Below are 16,758 nucleotides of genomic sequence, written 5' to 3' on the forward strand. Positions count from 1 at the left end.
TGGATATAACATTAAGCAACTTAGTAAGTCATTCCAAGCCTGCTCTACCCACACACCTCCAAAGCTCAACCGGAATTTCATCTGGTCCGGTAGCTCTGCCCCTTCTCATCTTACGCATTGCCTCCATGACCTCATCGACCTCAATGTCCCGACAGTCACTTAGTTCATGGGGCCTGTCGGCGTTCCTCAATTCACCGAGTACAATATCCTGATCCTCTTCACTTTTAGAGAAGTCTTTTTTGTCACAATTATCTCAACTCTGAACTTCATATCACTACTTTCACTTAGACATATTATCAACTTTTCATATACAAAATTTCATCAAAACGCTAATATACGTGCTTCTGAGTCTCCAGCCAAATCTCGAAAAATATTTTCTTATGAAATAAGTCTTCCCCCCGAGTATTTTGCAGTGCATCTCATCCACCATATTTCCCAACGAATAAATGCTTGAAAGATTTGCTTTTGTCATAATTTATGGATTTAATTAACGATCTTTTCATCCATAAATTTCTAAAATCTGTTTCTTGGTATTGAACTCCAATACCTTGACTGAAAGAGAAAAGGGGTGGGAGTGATAAAATTGCAGTGTTAAAAAGAGAATCAAGTGCTGACGTCCATCCCTTTGAATCCACCTAGACGTAGAATAATAAGTTTATTATTATTTCTCGTACATAACCTCGTTTTCAATATGTCAGCTGGGACATCTTCGCTAACCAATCTTCCATATTGTGTTTTCTAGTGCTATTTTAATTCCTTTTGGGCTTCATCCAGTACTAAAACTAGCCACGAAAAAGACGAAAATAATCTATTCTACTTAGTGACAAATTATAGCCTGGTGTGACAGGAACGGAATAAGATTCCCCAACTTAAACGTAGCAAATAATAATTCATAAATGAATTAAACTTATAGTAAAGAATCAGGTAACCACCTTATTCTTCAAGTTATTAATCGTCGTTATCTGTAGTTATATTTTTGGTGATTTGGAGAAAACATTATTTTACGCTATCAGTTTATAGAAGTTAAACTCTTGCTATATAAATTTGCAACGCTAGCTCCCACAACAATATGCTCATACACAAGAACATCAACAATAATGAGCAAACATCACATACTAATGATACCATATCCAGTACAAGGCCATGTTATTCCCTTGATGGAACTAGCTCAATCCTTAGCCAAATATGGCTTCAAAATCACTTTTGCCACTCACAAGCGTATTATAAATTATTTAGGAGGAAAAAATATATTGCATGATCAAATTCATCTGATTTCAATTTTGGATGAATCAGAATCAGGGGAGGATAAGAATGTGCCTGGTAAGTTATCTGAGGCAATCTTCAAAGTCATGCCTGGGAAAATTGAGAAGCTAATACAAGAAACCAATGCATATAAGGATGATAAGATCACTTGTGTTATTGCTGACCAGAGCCTTGGTTGGGCTCTGGAACTTGCTGCCAAGATGGGAATTAAAAGAGCAGCCTTCTTAACAGCTGCAGCTGCTAATTTGGTACTTGGTTTTAACATTCCAAAGCTGATTGATGATGGTATCATTGACACTAATGGTAACTACTTTCTACTAATTTCTGTTTCTTCACAAATTATGCATTGTAAGCTTTTACGTACGGATTTAAGTTATATATATATTGGCAGTGTAATAGTGTATTACGCTGTCGGTGTAATTTAACATGTGATGTGTTATACACGGGGCGTACACACCTTATGCCATGTGGTGTCACGGGACACCACTTGGTCAAAAATTTTCGTTGAAAAATTAAAATATTGGGGATACATATAGACAATGACATCGCTTGTCATTATAGTAATTTATTTATTTATTTATCCTTTTCTACAAATTATGACACCGCTTATGTAAACGCCACTGATGTTACACGATGCCTCCCTTAAGTGTCTGAGAAGGGTGACATAAGAAAAATAACTGACTTCTGTGTGACAAATAAAAAGCCCGTTGAGTATGCCAGAATAGCACAAAAGTAATCACACGAAAGTCGATTTCCTTGCCTTATGTCGCACTTCCACGACACTCAAGAAGGCGAGGCGTAACTGATAGTATGAAGTTACCAGTTTTACTAGGTTACTAATTACTAGAGATTACTTGTAATCACCTTATAAGTGGCATGATTGTGTAAATATTAGTAGTTAGAACTTAAACTCTTTATTTATAAGTGGAAAATATTACCTTTAATGCAGGGACTCCAGCAATAAAGGACCATACTTTTCAGTTTGAACCAACTATGCCTATCATGAATACATCAGACTTGGTTTGGACACGCATGGGGAATTTGACCATGCAGAAAATCATTTTTGACATGATGGTTCACAACAACAAAGCTGTGAAATCAGCAGATTGGCTAATTTGCAACTCAGTATATGACCTTGAACCAGGAGCCTTCAACTTAGCACCAGAGATTGTGCCTATAGGTCCTCTTTTGGCAAGCAATTGTCTCGATCCGAGCATGTCGCTTCCAGAAGCAGAACCCCGTATTTCTTCCAGAGAATCTCCTAATTGTGAAATTAGTTCAGTGGCCGGATCCTTCTGGCCCGAGGAATCGACTTGCCTAAACTGGCTTGATCAGCAACCATTATGTTCAGTTGTGTATGTTGCTTTTGGGAGTTTCACATTATTCAATGAATCTCAATTTCAAGAATTAGCATTGGGGCTTGAACTAACAAACATGTCATTCTTGTGGGTTGTGAGGACTGATGCTCTAGATGCTAAAACAGATGTTTTCTTGAATTTTTTTATGGATAGAATAGGGAAGAAGAAAGGGCAAATAGTGAGTTGGGCACCACAATTGAAGGTATTAAGTCATCCTAGTATAGGTTGTTTTGTGAGCCATTGTGGTTGGAACTCAACAATAGAAGCAATAAGCAATGGAATTCCTATCTTATGTTGGCCTTATTTTGCTGACCAGTTTATGAACCAGAGCTACATTTGTGATATATGGAAGGTTGGAGTAGGACTAAAGAAAGAGGCTAATGGGATCATCAATAGGGTAGAAATAAAGCATAAGGTGGAACAGTTGATGGGATATGTTGAATTCAAGAAAAGAGCTTTACAATTCAAGGAAATGGCTATGAGCTCTGTCAAAGGAGGAGGGAGGTCTTACCAGAATTTCATAAATTTCATTCAATGGATCGAGTCATCATAGAAAATAGTACAAGGATCTTGTGTTTCTGCCTTGTAATACAAGTATGGAGCCTTTGAGCATTTAAACGCATGCATTATTCTGTTGTAATGTGGTTATATCAGTGTGTTGCTAAGGGGTTGTTATGTTATCGATCGGGGTGTCAAATGGGCAGGTTGGACTGATTTTGTGCAGGTCAAAATAGGTTGGGTCAAGATGGGCTAAAATTCGGTAACCCTCCCAACTCTTATCAAGATTTACTTAATATGTGTCATTTTTTATGAATTGTATAATTACTAAATTAAATTAACCTCAAGTGTACTCTGTTTTAGTATATTTGCTTCTCATTGTTAACTCCTCATCCAAGATAGTGCAGAACCTATCTTGGACCACAAGAGGCAACACAAGGCAGCCCCATTACCAAATTTGATCCAGCACAAGTTTGTGTATCGTTATTTGCATGGCCGGTCCTAATGTTAGTAACGCTTATGCTTTAGGAACCCAAATTTTGGGGAACCTCGTTCTTTTGAAATGATAGGTTTATAGGATTTTAAAAGTATTACGGGAAATATTACAAATAGAATATACTAATAATCTAATTGATATACTTAATCAAATAAAAAGACTTTCTTTTTCAAATGATTATAGAATAATATTAACATTTTTTATAACAGTTGCCTCACTGGATACAAGTATTTAAAAAATAAAATTGATATAAGTTTATTTAAGATCAATAATTTCTTAAGAAAGATATACTCATTAATGAAGGTGATTATTTGTATATTCATTTCTAACAGATAATATGATCAACTTTGATTTTATTTTCTCTATCTCCATTTACTAAAAGCATATCATTATTTCTGTCTCATTGCAAAAACTCCTTTCGTTATATGAATTACCACTGACTTTCAAGAATTTGAACTACTTTACATATCATCATTGAAGGTTGACGTGATATGTTCCCGATCCAACGGTGTCTCTCACTTTGCATGTGCTTTAGTCAATGACTCACTGTAGATGAACATGCTCAAATTAAATCATCGTAACGGAAATATTAATCAAATGGTTACATTCAGTGTTGTTTGACGGGAAATCTTGACGTAACTAGTAAAGTTGTTGCCATGTGTTCGGGTTCGAGCCGTGAAAACAATCTCTTGCAGAAATGCAGGGTAAGGCTGCGTACAATAGATTCTTATGGCCCGGCCCTTTCCCAGACCCCGCATATAGTGGGAGTTTAGTGCACCAGGTTGCTTACATTCATTGTTGTTCAAGTGTGTATTGAAAATCATCTCATAATCTTTTTCATTTATTTATTATAGACCTGCATTCTTTCATTCGAGAGAAAATGAGTAAGGAAATCCAAAAGTCATCCTTTATCGTTTTTGTTGTTATTGTTCATGTTAATTATATATAGGGACATTATGCACATGTTCCTTATATATAGCATTAGTATTACTACTGCTAGTACGAGTTGTCACTGCCGTCCAGAACAAAGCATGTGACAACATAATGTATATGCCTGTCTATTCCACTGAGATATCATGTGAAAACACTCAGAATCACAACCCCCACACTGGCCTATTCCCTTTTCCCTCGGCCGCATAAGTGACGAAGCCTGAAATTTACTCAAGGGTATTCAAATTTAAAAGAAGTGAAAAAAATTCTTCGAGAAAGAGTGTTCAACATATGTTATATACATCTAAAATCTAATATTTTACCTATATACGCAATCTTTATTATAACATGTAGCTTCCGCCCATGGTCAGCCTGCAGTAAACTCTATTTGTCACATGTAACATTCAGTAAACTCACTTGCAACTTCTTGCTATTCACCCTGCTGAAATTATAAAGGAGCTACATGGTATGGGGTTCAATAGAATTTTTTTCGCAGGAATATTACATTATACTGTACATATATAGATGATAATTTTTTAAAAATGAATATATATAAATAATTGAATACCCTTTAAATAATAAGAAACGCTTCTAGTATACCACCATCATCTCAACAAATTGAAATTTGTCTAAATTTAGTTGAGCGCTAAGGTATGTGACCCACCGTTGTCCAAGATTTCACGATGAGTGGCTCTATACCATATGTAAAAGCTCAATCCACAACTTTTAAAATGCGACATTAGGATTTTTTGGTGATTTGTCACAAGAATTTGGCTCTATACCAAACATTTTTTTTGGTAATTTGTCTATTGAATTTGCTTAAAGGTTATTACTTCATACAATCATAAATTCATAAAAAGCGGATTAGGATCTTTGAAAATAAAATATAGTATCAGCTAGAATATGTTAAGATATACTAATAGTAGTTAAGAAAATTTACACTATTAGGATATGTAAAATAAATTTTACCTATATTGACACAAGAATATTGTTAAACTAGCTTAGGACCAGAAATACAAATTTACTCTACAATGAGCTAGCCGGTGCTTTTTCCTTTTTTTTTGGTTTCTGATCCTGTATTTTATTTGTTTGAATTATCTTGCAATTCCACTAAGAGTAAAAGAGAATTAAAGTGTCCAAGAATGAAAAGAATCAATTGTTTTTAAACATAAAAATTCATCTCTTACCTATAATGAAAATCTTGGGTATATTCATCACCCCTTCCCATTAGGGACATTACATAAATATAAGCAAGAAAGATTCAAAGAAATGTAAAATTCTTCTAATACTATGACCTTGAATTTAGAACCTAAAAAAAGGGTAAAGAAATAAAAATTGGTAATACGTACGTACTATACAGCATTATTATATATCTTGGGACTGACCAATATCATCACAAAAATGGAGGAGCTTCTGTAAAATGAAGACTTGAGTTCTGAGAAGAACAATATAATCAGCAGTTTCTTGAAATAAGTGGTCTACTTTGATTTCACCATTGTTGGCTGCTAGTGCTGGGAGAAGTTGCTTTAGAGCCTCCAATTTTTCAGAAACTGAAGTGTTGGCGTTGGTAGGTAGGGTTGCTGTCGAGGTCTTTGGACGACGTCGTCTCTGTTGGGTAGATTTTCTTGAGCATATGTTTGATCGTGAAACCATTTGAGTTAATTTGGAGGGTTAAGGGAGGAATGATGGAGTTTCTGTGGAACGGAGACACCTATAAGTTATGACGCAGCAGGTGATGAGTTTTTGGCGTATAAGTAAATGAAACATCTCATCATTGCCACTTGTTTCTACAGGAATCACAATACTGCCCCTTCAATTTTTTTACCCTTAATTCGAATTCGTGAAAGGTAAAAGGCTTATTTTATTCTGCTCACAAATACATGTGGGTTTAAGACACCATTGTATTACTTTTACTTTTTATAATAGGTAATTTATCTTATTTTAAATACTATAGATCCAACATTTTAAAAGGATTTACTTATGGATATTTTGTGGATGACCTGACAACCATGATAAATGAAATTAATAACTTAAGATCTAAGATAAATAATATTGAGTTTATTTGTTAACATTCATCAAGTTATTGAATAAATTCATTACAAGTAATTACTTACAATAAATTAGATGAATAATTCGTGAAAAGACAAGTAACCTTCTTTGACAGGTTAATTTCACTTATAGTGTAAAATTGGCTAAATGTAAGAATTTATTACACCGTCAATTGATAAATTAAATCTAATTGCAATTTTTGTCCAATAGATAGCTTCTTTGGCCACCTAAAAAATAAACCAATCACCAATGGGTATTTATATAAATTATAAATTTAGTCACAAAACGACAACAATTTTGGTATATAAGAGTTGAAATATTAGAGCGGGGCCACAACTAGCGAGCACGAAAATTGATCACAACTTCAGGAGCGCAAAAGCTGTCTATCTTCTATGCCACATGTTAATCAACAGGATTTCAACCTTTTCCCCAAATTACCCTCCACACATATCCAAATAAAGGCTAATCTTCTACTTTCCCACAGTTTTATATCTTATTCTCACGTCCTTACTTGTTAATTAAGTACACGTGCGTCACTTGACAACTCGCTCACGATCTTGCACAATTTGCTCACGTTCTTGCTATGTCAAGTCAGTCTTACTACACTCAAGATCGCTAAGAGAATGGAAGAAAGAACACAAGAGAATTGTTAAAGGAAGCTTTGTATTAGAGAGAACTTGAATTGTTTGCTTGGTGAATTACAAATGAATGACCCCCTTTATATACTAGTCTCTTAGGGGCTAGTGTGTAAATATTAATTACTACACAAGTCTTTGATATTTACAAGATAAAGGCTTTTTCTAGAATTCTCTACAAGCCTAGAAGATTCCAAGGACTTTCCTAGCAAATCTATAAGGATTTAGGTTCTTCCTAAGGAAATGTCCATACCTCTCTAGAATCTTCTCACAAATGCTAGCCTTCTTCTTATGTAAGCTTCCACATGATATTAATATATGCCAAATGGCGCATATGTGGCATGATGACATGGCAGGTCATCACATTATGCTTACATTATAATTTTGTACATCACATTTCATTTGCTCTTTTGGCACTTACTATTGCAAGACACTTTTTTGTTTTAACTTGTTAGCAGAGGAATGTATGTCATTCATGAATAGTGAGCTAGGAAAAATGCAATATGAATCATCCCTCTTTTTGGTTTGACTTGGACATTATAGTTTTATCTCTTATGATTTATATTTAAACGATTTTTTTGGTCTTAGACGTCATACCTGACATATAAAAGAAATCATTTTTATTAACATGCATAAAATCTTTAACATGTAAAGAAAATTAACTAGTTGTAATCATAAAAAGACATTAAGCCACTATATATAGTTATAATAACGACAAGCAAAGACAATCTGGATATAAAGATTAGATTCGATAAGTAGAAGCATTGAACTTGATCATCGGACATATCCAAAGTAAACGATTACCTTACTGTGTAGCGTTTGTTGGAGGATATATAATCAACAACTTAAAATTGATTTAACTTATATATTTACACTAAAAACATAAATTTTTTATTTACAATATCTATTTAGTTCATAAACTGTCATATAATTAGTTAATTTTTTTATGTGACCTGATACTATAAAATACATGTAAAAATTTAGTAAGAGAATCAACGTACGAAGACACAATTAGAAGGGATAGTAGTAAAGCCTAAAATAGGAAGACAAAAAGGGCAAGAAATTCAAATAGGAAAGAAAAAGGTGGTGAAGATGGCCTCCCAAAGGGGCGCATGTGAATGTGAGTATGGGGCCAACGCAAACCCTAAAAACTGTGTAAAGTAATATAAGAGATAGAAAAAGAGAATTAAAGAGATAATCAAAGCCATCCACGCCGGTGGCCCCCCCCAAAAAAAAAAACAGCACATGGGAAGAACACATGCACAATGGACGGGTGGAATTTCACAGCCAACATGGCTTAGAGGTCACAAAATGACTTAAAAGCTATTTTGACTTAAAAGTATTTAAAACAACCCAATCCAAACCGGCTTTTAGTATAAATTATATAAGTTGGATATTCGAATAAAGTCAGACTGATAGCTAAAAAGATTGAAAATACATATATTTTGCTGTGGCGGAGCCACATGCACTCAAGGGGTGTCAGTTCGTCAAAAAAGTACACTGTTTAGCTCGATAATTTTTTTTAAATATATATACTATATAATGACACTCATTGACTTCTTGATAAGTTTGTTTCTTTATATTTTGACTTCCTCAATGAAAATCCTGCCACTGATAAGATGTGGTATGCATTATTTAATGGTACGACGTCGTAATATTTGAACCGCCTCGCCTTATCCAAAAGATTGGAAGTACATATTGTCACACCACCTTTTTCCTACCCCCGTAAGGGATATAAGGGGGGGGGTTCCAATTAAAGTGACAATCGAAACAGGATTATTATATTTAAAATTCAGAGTCGCCACTTGGGATAATTTATGGTGTCCCAAGCCACCGGTTTAAAATCCCGAATCGAGGAAAATTGACTCTGTTTTATGGATCTGGGAAGTGCAATACAATCAATTCTGCCATATAGCCCTTTATTTTATTCTATGGTCATAGCTATATCACGTCCCAATAACAAAGACAATTATCTACTTCTAGCAAGCATGGTAGCAGATGGTCAGAAACTCTCTCAAGACGTTACACCAGGTGGGACTTGGATCAAATTCCCAAATAGAATCAAATGAACCAATCCAATTTCATTCCTGATTTCTGAATTCTAGAGGACTGATATGAGGGCTGATATTCGAGGAGTAAATTACCAAATACTTCAGAACAGACAACATGTAAATGCCATAAAACAACTGATTAAGACTAGAGAGGAAGCAACCGAACATAGAGAAGAATAAGGTTAACTGACAATTCTACAAAACTTAACAGTAGTGCCATGAACTAATCCCATAGTGAAAATACTGCTTGAGTTTTAAAAGTCTTGAGCCCATCATCAACTAATCCCGATGAGCATGCACAATTCACACTTTAGGTATGTTAAAACTCAAACTAATACGTCAACTTCATCTATTGAAAATTAGGCATGATACTTCATAGTCTTAGGTGAAATAGTATCAAACAGAGTACCTAAATAACTCATGCTCGAACAATAAATTGCACAAAACTAAAACTGATGCCATGAGTTGAACAACAGCTGCCTTAGTACAATTGAAAGGAATTCACAGAGTTCGCAAGTTAATAATTTTGAAGGCAAAACAGAGGAGGGAAACTTTAATCTGTAAGATTGACGAAAGCAAAGCGCACAGATTAATCACATAACAAAAGCGTGGTATCAAGCAGAAACATCATGGCTAATAGTGAGGGCCATTCTGGGCCAATTACACATTCCCAGTACAGCATGATGGTTTCTTGAACCTTATGGCTCGTGCTGAGTACAACAGAATGAGCATACAGAGGACTGGAATGGATGCTCAAGTCAGTAACACACTCACAGTTCGTACCAACAAATAGGGAGTAATGCAAACAATCAGGGGACTTAATGTTCTCATAATTTTGAATGTAAAACAGAGCCAGAAATTAGGACAGATTCAGCCTTATGATCTCAAAGGATCCCTATGAACTAGATATTCAGTTTACACTTGAATTCCAAGGGTCTCCACCCTATATCGATTACTTGCACCTAATCGCTACAAATCAAACAGAAAGCACCCTTATAATGAGAGAAAAACAAAGATCGATGCGAATAGTTTAATCTTTATGCTCAAACTGTTAGGTTCAAAACAAAACAACCAAGGCAGACACGATGAGAAATCCGTAAAAAATAGTTGGAACACCTAAAAGTAACTTTTAGAACAGGGATACTAATCGACTACTTGTGAACGATTCGAAGTGCACGCCGACTTACGATATGTGTAAGAGTCTAGAAGAGATAGCAAGCACAATCACAGGACCAAACACTACTCGAATGAGAAGCAAACATCACGAGGCAGATTAGTGTAACGTCCAGCGAGATTCAAACATTTTTGGTTTCTCAACACTGAAGTTAAAGTAAAAGAAAGAAACAGAAATGAACCTAAAAATTAAACTTCGATTAATTCTGTTCGGAAGAAAAATACAAGTAACTGGCGTCAAAGTCGTCAATCCGAGAAAAACCAATGAAAGTCGGACAAGGAACACAAAAATCAGCCACCAAATAGCAACAGAAGGCTTCGAAATCTCCAGAAAAACTCAATCGAATTCCATCATTGAAAGTTTAAATCAAGAAAAACCAAGATATATATATTTTGTGTTTCTTTTGCTTTGGGGAAAATCAAAGAACAAACCTCAAAAATAAAAATTAGAAAACGACTTAATAGAAATCAAAACTAAGCAGGCTCAATTTTTTTTTCAATTCTTATCCTATAAACCTCTCTCAAAAAAAGAATCCCGCTCAGAAGAGAAAAGCTCACCTTATATAAACCCTCTTGATTTTTTCTCGAACCTTCAACACCTCCCCCCCCCCGAAAATCTCTGCAAATCTCCTTCTATGAACGAATTTTAGGACAGATGGAGGGCGAGGATTGATTTTCATCCATCCATGACCCCCATTTATCTAGCCAATCGATCAGGAGCTAAACGACGCGCAAAAAATATCTGAAAGGAATCTTCTATTCGTCAGAAACCGTTACATTGTGGTGACGAGGAGAGAAGGGGAAAGCGTGAGGAGAGATTTGAGGCTCACTCGCCCAAATTTTGGCAATTTTGGGAGTGGATTCGGGTGTTCTTTGTGGAGAAGAAGAACAATACGCGTCTGGGTTTGGGAGATTAAGGCTGTCCATTCGTTTGTGTTATAATTTGGGGTCGAGTCAGGTTAACAAGTGGGGGGCGGGATATTAGAAGATGGAGGTTGGGCTTGGGATTCTTTTTGTTGGTCTTGGCCCAAATAGTTTTTTTTTTCTTTAAGAACAAATTCCCTTTCCCTTTTCTTTTGTTCAATTGCTTTTTCTTTTCCTTCTTAATTAATTACACCTAAATTAAAACTCCTAAAAATAATTAATTTACTAAATTAAGCTAAAAACCTAATAGAATATTTACAAGAATTAATTACTTCTAAATTAAAGGTAAAATTATTGATTTATAATTAAAAGGCTAGAAATGCAAAAGTAAACCAATTTTGTGATTTTCATTTTTTAATAAAGCACCTAATTTAATAATTAACCTTAAAATGTGAAAATAAATCCTAAGTGCAAATGCATGGTATTTTTGTATTTTTCAATGATTTAATTAAAATTAAACATGCACGGACAAATGCAAACAAAAAGTTACAAAAATCTACGAATTTGCAAATAAAGGAAAAATTTATTTTTGTTTTAAATTTATGGAAGTAATTCATATAGGGCAAAAATCACGTGCTCACGTATAAAATGTATGAATCATTTAATGGTGTGACAAAGTAATATTTGAGCCAGCCTCCGCTTATTTTTTAGTTGATGCCATAGTCGAGTTGGTGATTTAGTGTCAAAGTCGAGTTGGGCGGACTGAGGACAACAAGAGCGCTACTGGTTATAAGCAATTCGTGAACCTCAAACGCATGAGTTAGTTTTTAAGGTTGATCAGGTTAATTAGGCAAAGTTTACGATAATACATTAATCTAAAATCTTAATTAATAAAAGAGATGAGAAGGATAGTGCGTTCTTGAGAGGGAGATGGCATGTGTCAAAGTATGGAAAGTGAAGTAGCATGAATGGAAACAGCATGTTCTGCATGCAAACTCATCATATGTCCACAAGCCTTCTTTTTCATCTAATTTGTTGTTTCCTTGCTACTTCCTTTTATCAGAACCTACTAATTAATTCTAATTATTAATAGAACAAATAATACAACTATGAGTACTTAAATACAATTATCAACTCACAGATTGATTATACCATGCAACTTGGGAAAACAAATATTTACATCCCATTGTTCTAAATGGATAGACACTTAATTAGTCACATGTTTGCATGTGATTTCCTTGCTATATGTATATACGGCATGTAAGCCACTTGTGACTTTTGCACGTTTCATCATTTGTGATTAACTTATTTATATCATAATCTTAATATTGACAAATGCATGTAAATCAGCAGAAAGTGTTCTTTCCAACTCGATCCCCTTTCCTCTGTTTTTGAATATAAGGTCATGATAACTAGGTGCTCTTTTCTATTTCTGCAAAAGTTTTGGATAATTTTAATGGAGGCAAAGTTAAATACCACTATATATATATACACGTTCTGAATTAATCTCATCTCACATATATCATTCATGATTCAACTACTACAGTACGTAGTTTGTAGTTTATGTGAGGTGTCAAAAACCAAAGAAAGACTTGCTTATTGAATGGTGCAGGATGATTAATGTTAATTGTGAAGGATAAGAAGATGTTTCAAAGAAGTGAAGGGAATCTACTGCATAACGCACCCAAACTTTCATTTTCCACAGGGCAATAATTAGTTTATCCTTTTAAGAATTATTCCCTCCATTCAAATTTTATGTAATGTTACCTTTTTATTACTCCATTTAAAAAAAAGGGTATATTTTTACATTTAAAAATAATATAACTTTAAACTTCACATTTTATCCTTAACAAGAAGCTTTTGGAATAGCAAACACAAGTGTTATTGTTGGGTTTTTTCTAAAGGGTGTGAAAGGAAAATAAAAGAGGCACCTCTTGAATTGCACCTCTTCATCTTACCCTTTCATTGTCAAAAAAATTTAGAGGGTTGGCCTCTCTTCTATATATTAATGTTGCATTGTTATTTACCAACAGAAAACTTAAAAATGTCAAGTGTGATTTGCTCCGTTTGTTGAATTCGCTGAAGTTCTCACTATTAGAAATTCGACAAAAACCGACCAAGGTCGACCGACCAACTTTGGTCGGTAAAAAAACCGGCCAAAGTTTGGTCGGTTTTTTAAAATATTTTATTTTTTAATTATTTTTTACGACCAACTTTGGTCGGTTTTCTTTAGCACAAGAATGCAGGAAACTATTTTTGAGTCATGCGAAATTTATTTTTCAAGAAACCGACCAACTTTGGTCGGTTTTTCAATTAAAATAAATAAAAATTAATATTAAAAACGACCAAAATTGGTCAGTCAATTTGGCCGGTGATTTTATTTTTAATAAAATCGACCAACTTTGGTCGGTTATTTTCGTGCGAAAATACAATTAAAGAGTATAAATCAAATAAAAGACAGTCTTAAAATAAAATGCACCAATGGTCTAGTGGTAGAATAGTATCCTGCCACAGTGTAGACCCCTGTTCGATTCCCAGATGGTGAATCTTTTGATTACATAATTAAAATACCGACCAACTTTGGTCAGTTTTTTTTGCATTTTGTTTTTTGAATTTAATTGACCGACCAAAGTTGGTCGGTCGGTATGCCTTTCCGACCTCTAAAATACCGTCCACATGTAAATGGTCGCATTTTGGACGGTTATTGGTCATTACCGACCAAAGTTGGTCGGTATTTTTGGTTGGTTTTTACCGGATTTATAGCAGTGTCTGTAATTTCGATTGCCAGTATTGCAGAATAGTTTTTCCGTTCTATCATGGGAGAAAGTAATCCATAACCTTGGACAACAGCTAGGGGATTAAATTCCTCAAGGACACACAAGCAACTTGTGGGCTCGAAAATTATTTTATGTTTAGTTTTATTGAACTAATATTTCTTTACTTCTCTGATTGTCGGGTTTCAAACACAGTAATACTAAAAATAATATCATGTTAAGGTCACAAATTTCAAAAGACTACATGCTAATAGATATTATGGCATATTTAAGATCACACTTTCAAATATTTTTATTTTTTCTTAAAATCTATATACTAAGTCAAATTATTTCATATAAATTGAGTAAGCACGATTTGGAGGGCAAAAGGCAGGTATATATAATAACTTCATATATAAGATGTCTTAACAAACATAGTCTTTGTGGACATGCACTAATTAATCAGGTTTAATTAAATTCATAAACTTTAATTCAAATGTTTTATTTCAAGCGATACAAGAAATATTTTCTTTCATGTTCTACCAATAAGGAATAACTTGACTTCTTTTTTCTTCTCAATCACTAATTATAACTATTATATTTCTCTATATATATTATTATGTCAACATCTAACAACTAATCAATCAGTAGCAGCAGCAGCATGTTTTAGGATCCATCAGTAGCATGCAGCAGCAGCAGCAGCATGTGCTTCACTGTTTCGGTGTTTGCTTTATTCCTTTTGTTTTTCGGTCGGCAAAAGAGCACTTAACCCTCTCCCTTTCTCTTACGCCACTGGCATACACACTGATGTTGGCGAGTCCGTTTATTCTCACAATATGAATTTAAATATGATAATGTAATGGTTTTAGACTTAATTACCTCCTGTTTCCTTTTAGTTACTTTCAAATTATAGCTACTAATTAAATACTACATATACAAATATCCATTAATAAAATATTAGTTCCACATATATTTAGTAAATTCACAAATTACGTCAAATGACACAGTTAATATTCATTTCTCAGAAAATTACATTTTATAACTAGGTTAATTTTTTTTTTTATATATACTATATGTTAAATTTTCTTTAGCGTCTTCGTATGTTTACTTTTATTATAAATTAACACCCTTTAGCAAAATTTCTAACTGTGCCGATACCCTTGTGGCAAGGTGTTTCCCCCATTGCACGAGGCTGTTGGGGCCAAGAGCCCGAGGGAACATGGTTAAATGAGCTTTTTTTGGTTCAACAAATATGGCCCCACTTGCTTTGTCTAGCCTGCAACAATGGTGCATTTCTTCTTTTCCATTTTCCTCGCTTTGTCGTTTTGGACTTTTCTTTTCTTTTCCTGTTGGGTTTGCTAGTCGCATGCATTCATCTGAACATCAAGGCCATACACATTGCCTTTTTTTCCATCCCTTTTTTTTCCTCGTTTAAAAGATGTTTAATCTGATCAAGCTTCCCCCCCCCCCATGTCATTAATTAGTTAGTTGATATTATGAGTAAATTATTCTGCATCTATTTACTCCTAAAAAGATATTTGTTACGACAAGAACAATTATTACTATCATCAGTCCTGAGTAAGTTAGAGCTCGATAGAGATTCATATGTCAGTATCAATTGTAGAGACCTTCTAGGGCTAGAGAAATTAAAATTTTATAATATGGGATTGAGATGAGCTTGAAAGAAGCGACATGAATAGTAAGGATTTACATAGCGTTACTTGCTCAAGATTGAGGTGTAATAACAATAGTAGTTGTTTGTATATTTATAAAAAAATTATGTATCTATTTGCAGTTATTAACACATATTACTGTTTCATATTTTTTTTTTCCCGGTTTACATATTATTAAATTTGAAACTCGCAGGCAACCCCATGTAACATCTTGCGTGAAAAATCATAGTACGCTGGAGTAACAATTTTGGACCTAAATCAAGAACAAGGACGAAATTACGAAGTGGAATCTGTCTTTATTTGATTATGAAATTACGTGCCACGAGGCAAAAACAATTTTCCCTTAATGATATGCTTGATAGGTACAAATTACATGCAATTGGCAAGAACCTGTAATTGCGACTGCATGATTCAGAACCACATGATTAAAGGTTCTAAATTAAAGATCTGCAATTTGTAAAGGTCAGATATTGAATACAAATATTACATAATGCCAGAATAAATCGACAAGGCATAAGACTCCTGTTTGCTCATTTGAAAATTACTCGACTACTATAACATGTCCTAGAGAAAATTCAAGCTATAATATTAATATGGAAAATAACAATAAACAACGGAAGAATTTAGGTTTGAGGCAACTAAAAAATACTCTTCAAAAAGTGACAATATTTATTCCATCTCATTCGCAAGATTGTTGTGGCTTGAAGCCTTGAATACAAATAATTTTTTAAATATGATAAGCCTTCTGAATTTTTACACTAGAGAAAAAATGGAAAAATTATTGTTAGGACAGCAAGAAATATCAACTTAATCTTTAAGTGTAGAATCTTGGACAATAAATAATGCTTGGAAATAATTGTAAAAGGAAGATGTTCCTGTAATAGAGTTAAGGTTGAAGTGTGCATTAAGATAAGATCAATTGTATTTATTTATTAAAAACATAGCTTTTCATCTTAAGACGCATTTTTTCATTCAAGAACGATTTATTTATTATCTATACAATTTCAAGCATTTA

The 16,758-nt window shown here is 34.0% G+C and overlaps 1 protein-coding gene across 1 annotated transcript; it reads left to right on the forward strand.

Moving 5' to 3' along the window:
• Positions 1-1,088: 1,088 nt before the first annotated feature.
• LOC104242807 (UDP-glycosyltransferase 83A1-like) lies at positions 1,089-3,466 on the forward strand. The gene is made up of 2 exons (XM_009797894.2): positions 1,089-1,566; positions 2,213-3,466. The coding sequence occupies exons 1-2, from the start codon at positions 1,098-1,100 to the stop codon at positions 3,172-3,174; spliced, it is 1,431 nt and encodes a 476-aa protein (XP_009796196.1). The 5' UTR covers positions 1,089-1,097; the 3' UTR covers positions 3,175-3,466.
• The last annotated feature ends 13,292 nt before the right edge of the window (positions 3,467-16,758 follow it).

The sequence above is a fragment of the Nicotiana sylvestris genome, chromosome 2 (assembly GCF_000393655.2).
Source record: "Nicotiana sylvestris chromosome 2, ASM39365v2, whole genome shotgun sequence".
In the NCBI taxonomy this organism is placed as follows: domain Eukaryota; kingdom Viridiplantae; phylum Streptophyta; class Magnoliopsida; order Solanales; family Solanaceae; genus Nicotiana; species Nicotiana sylvestris.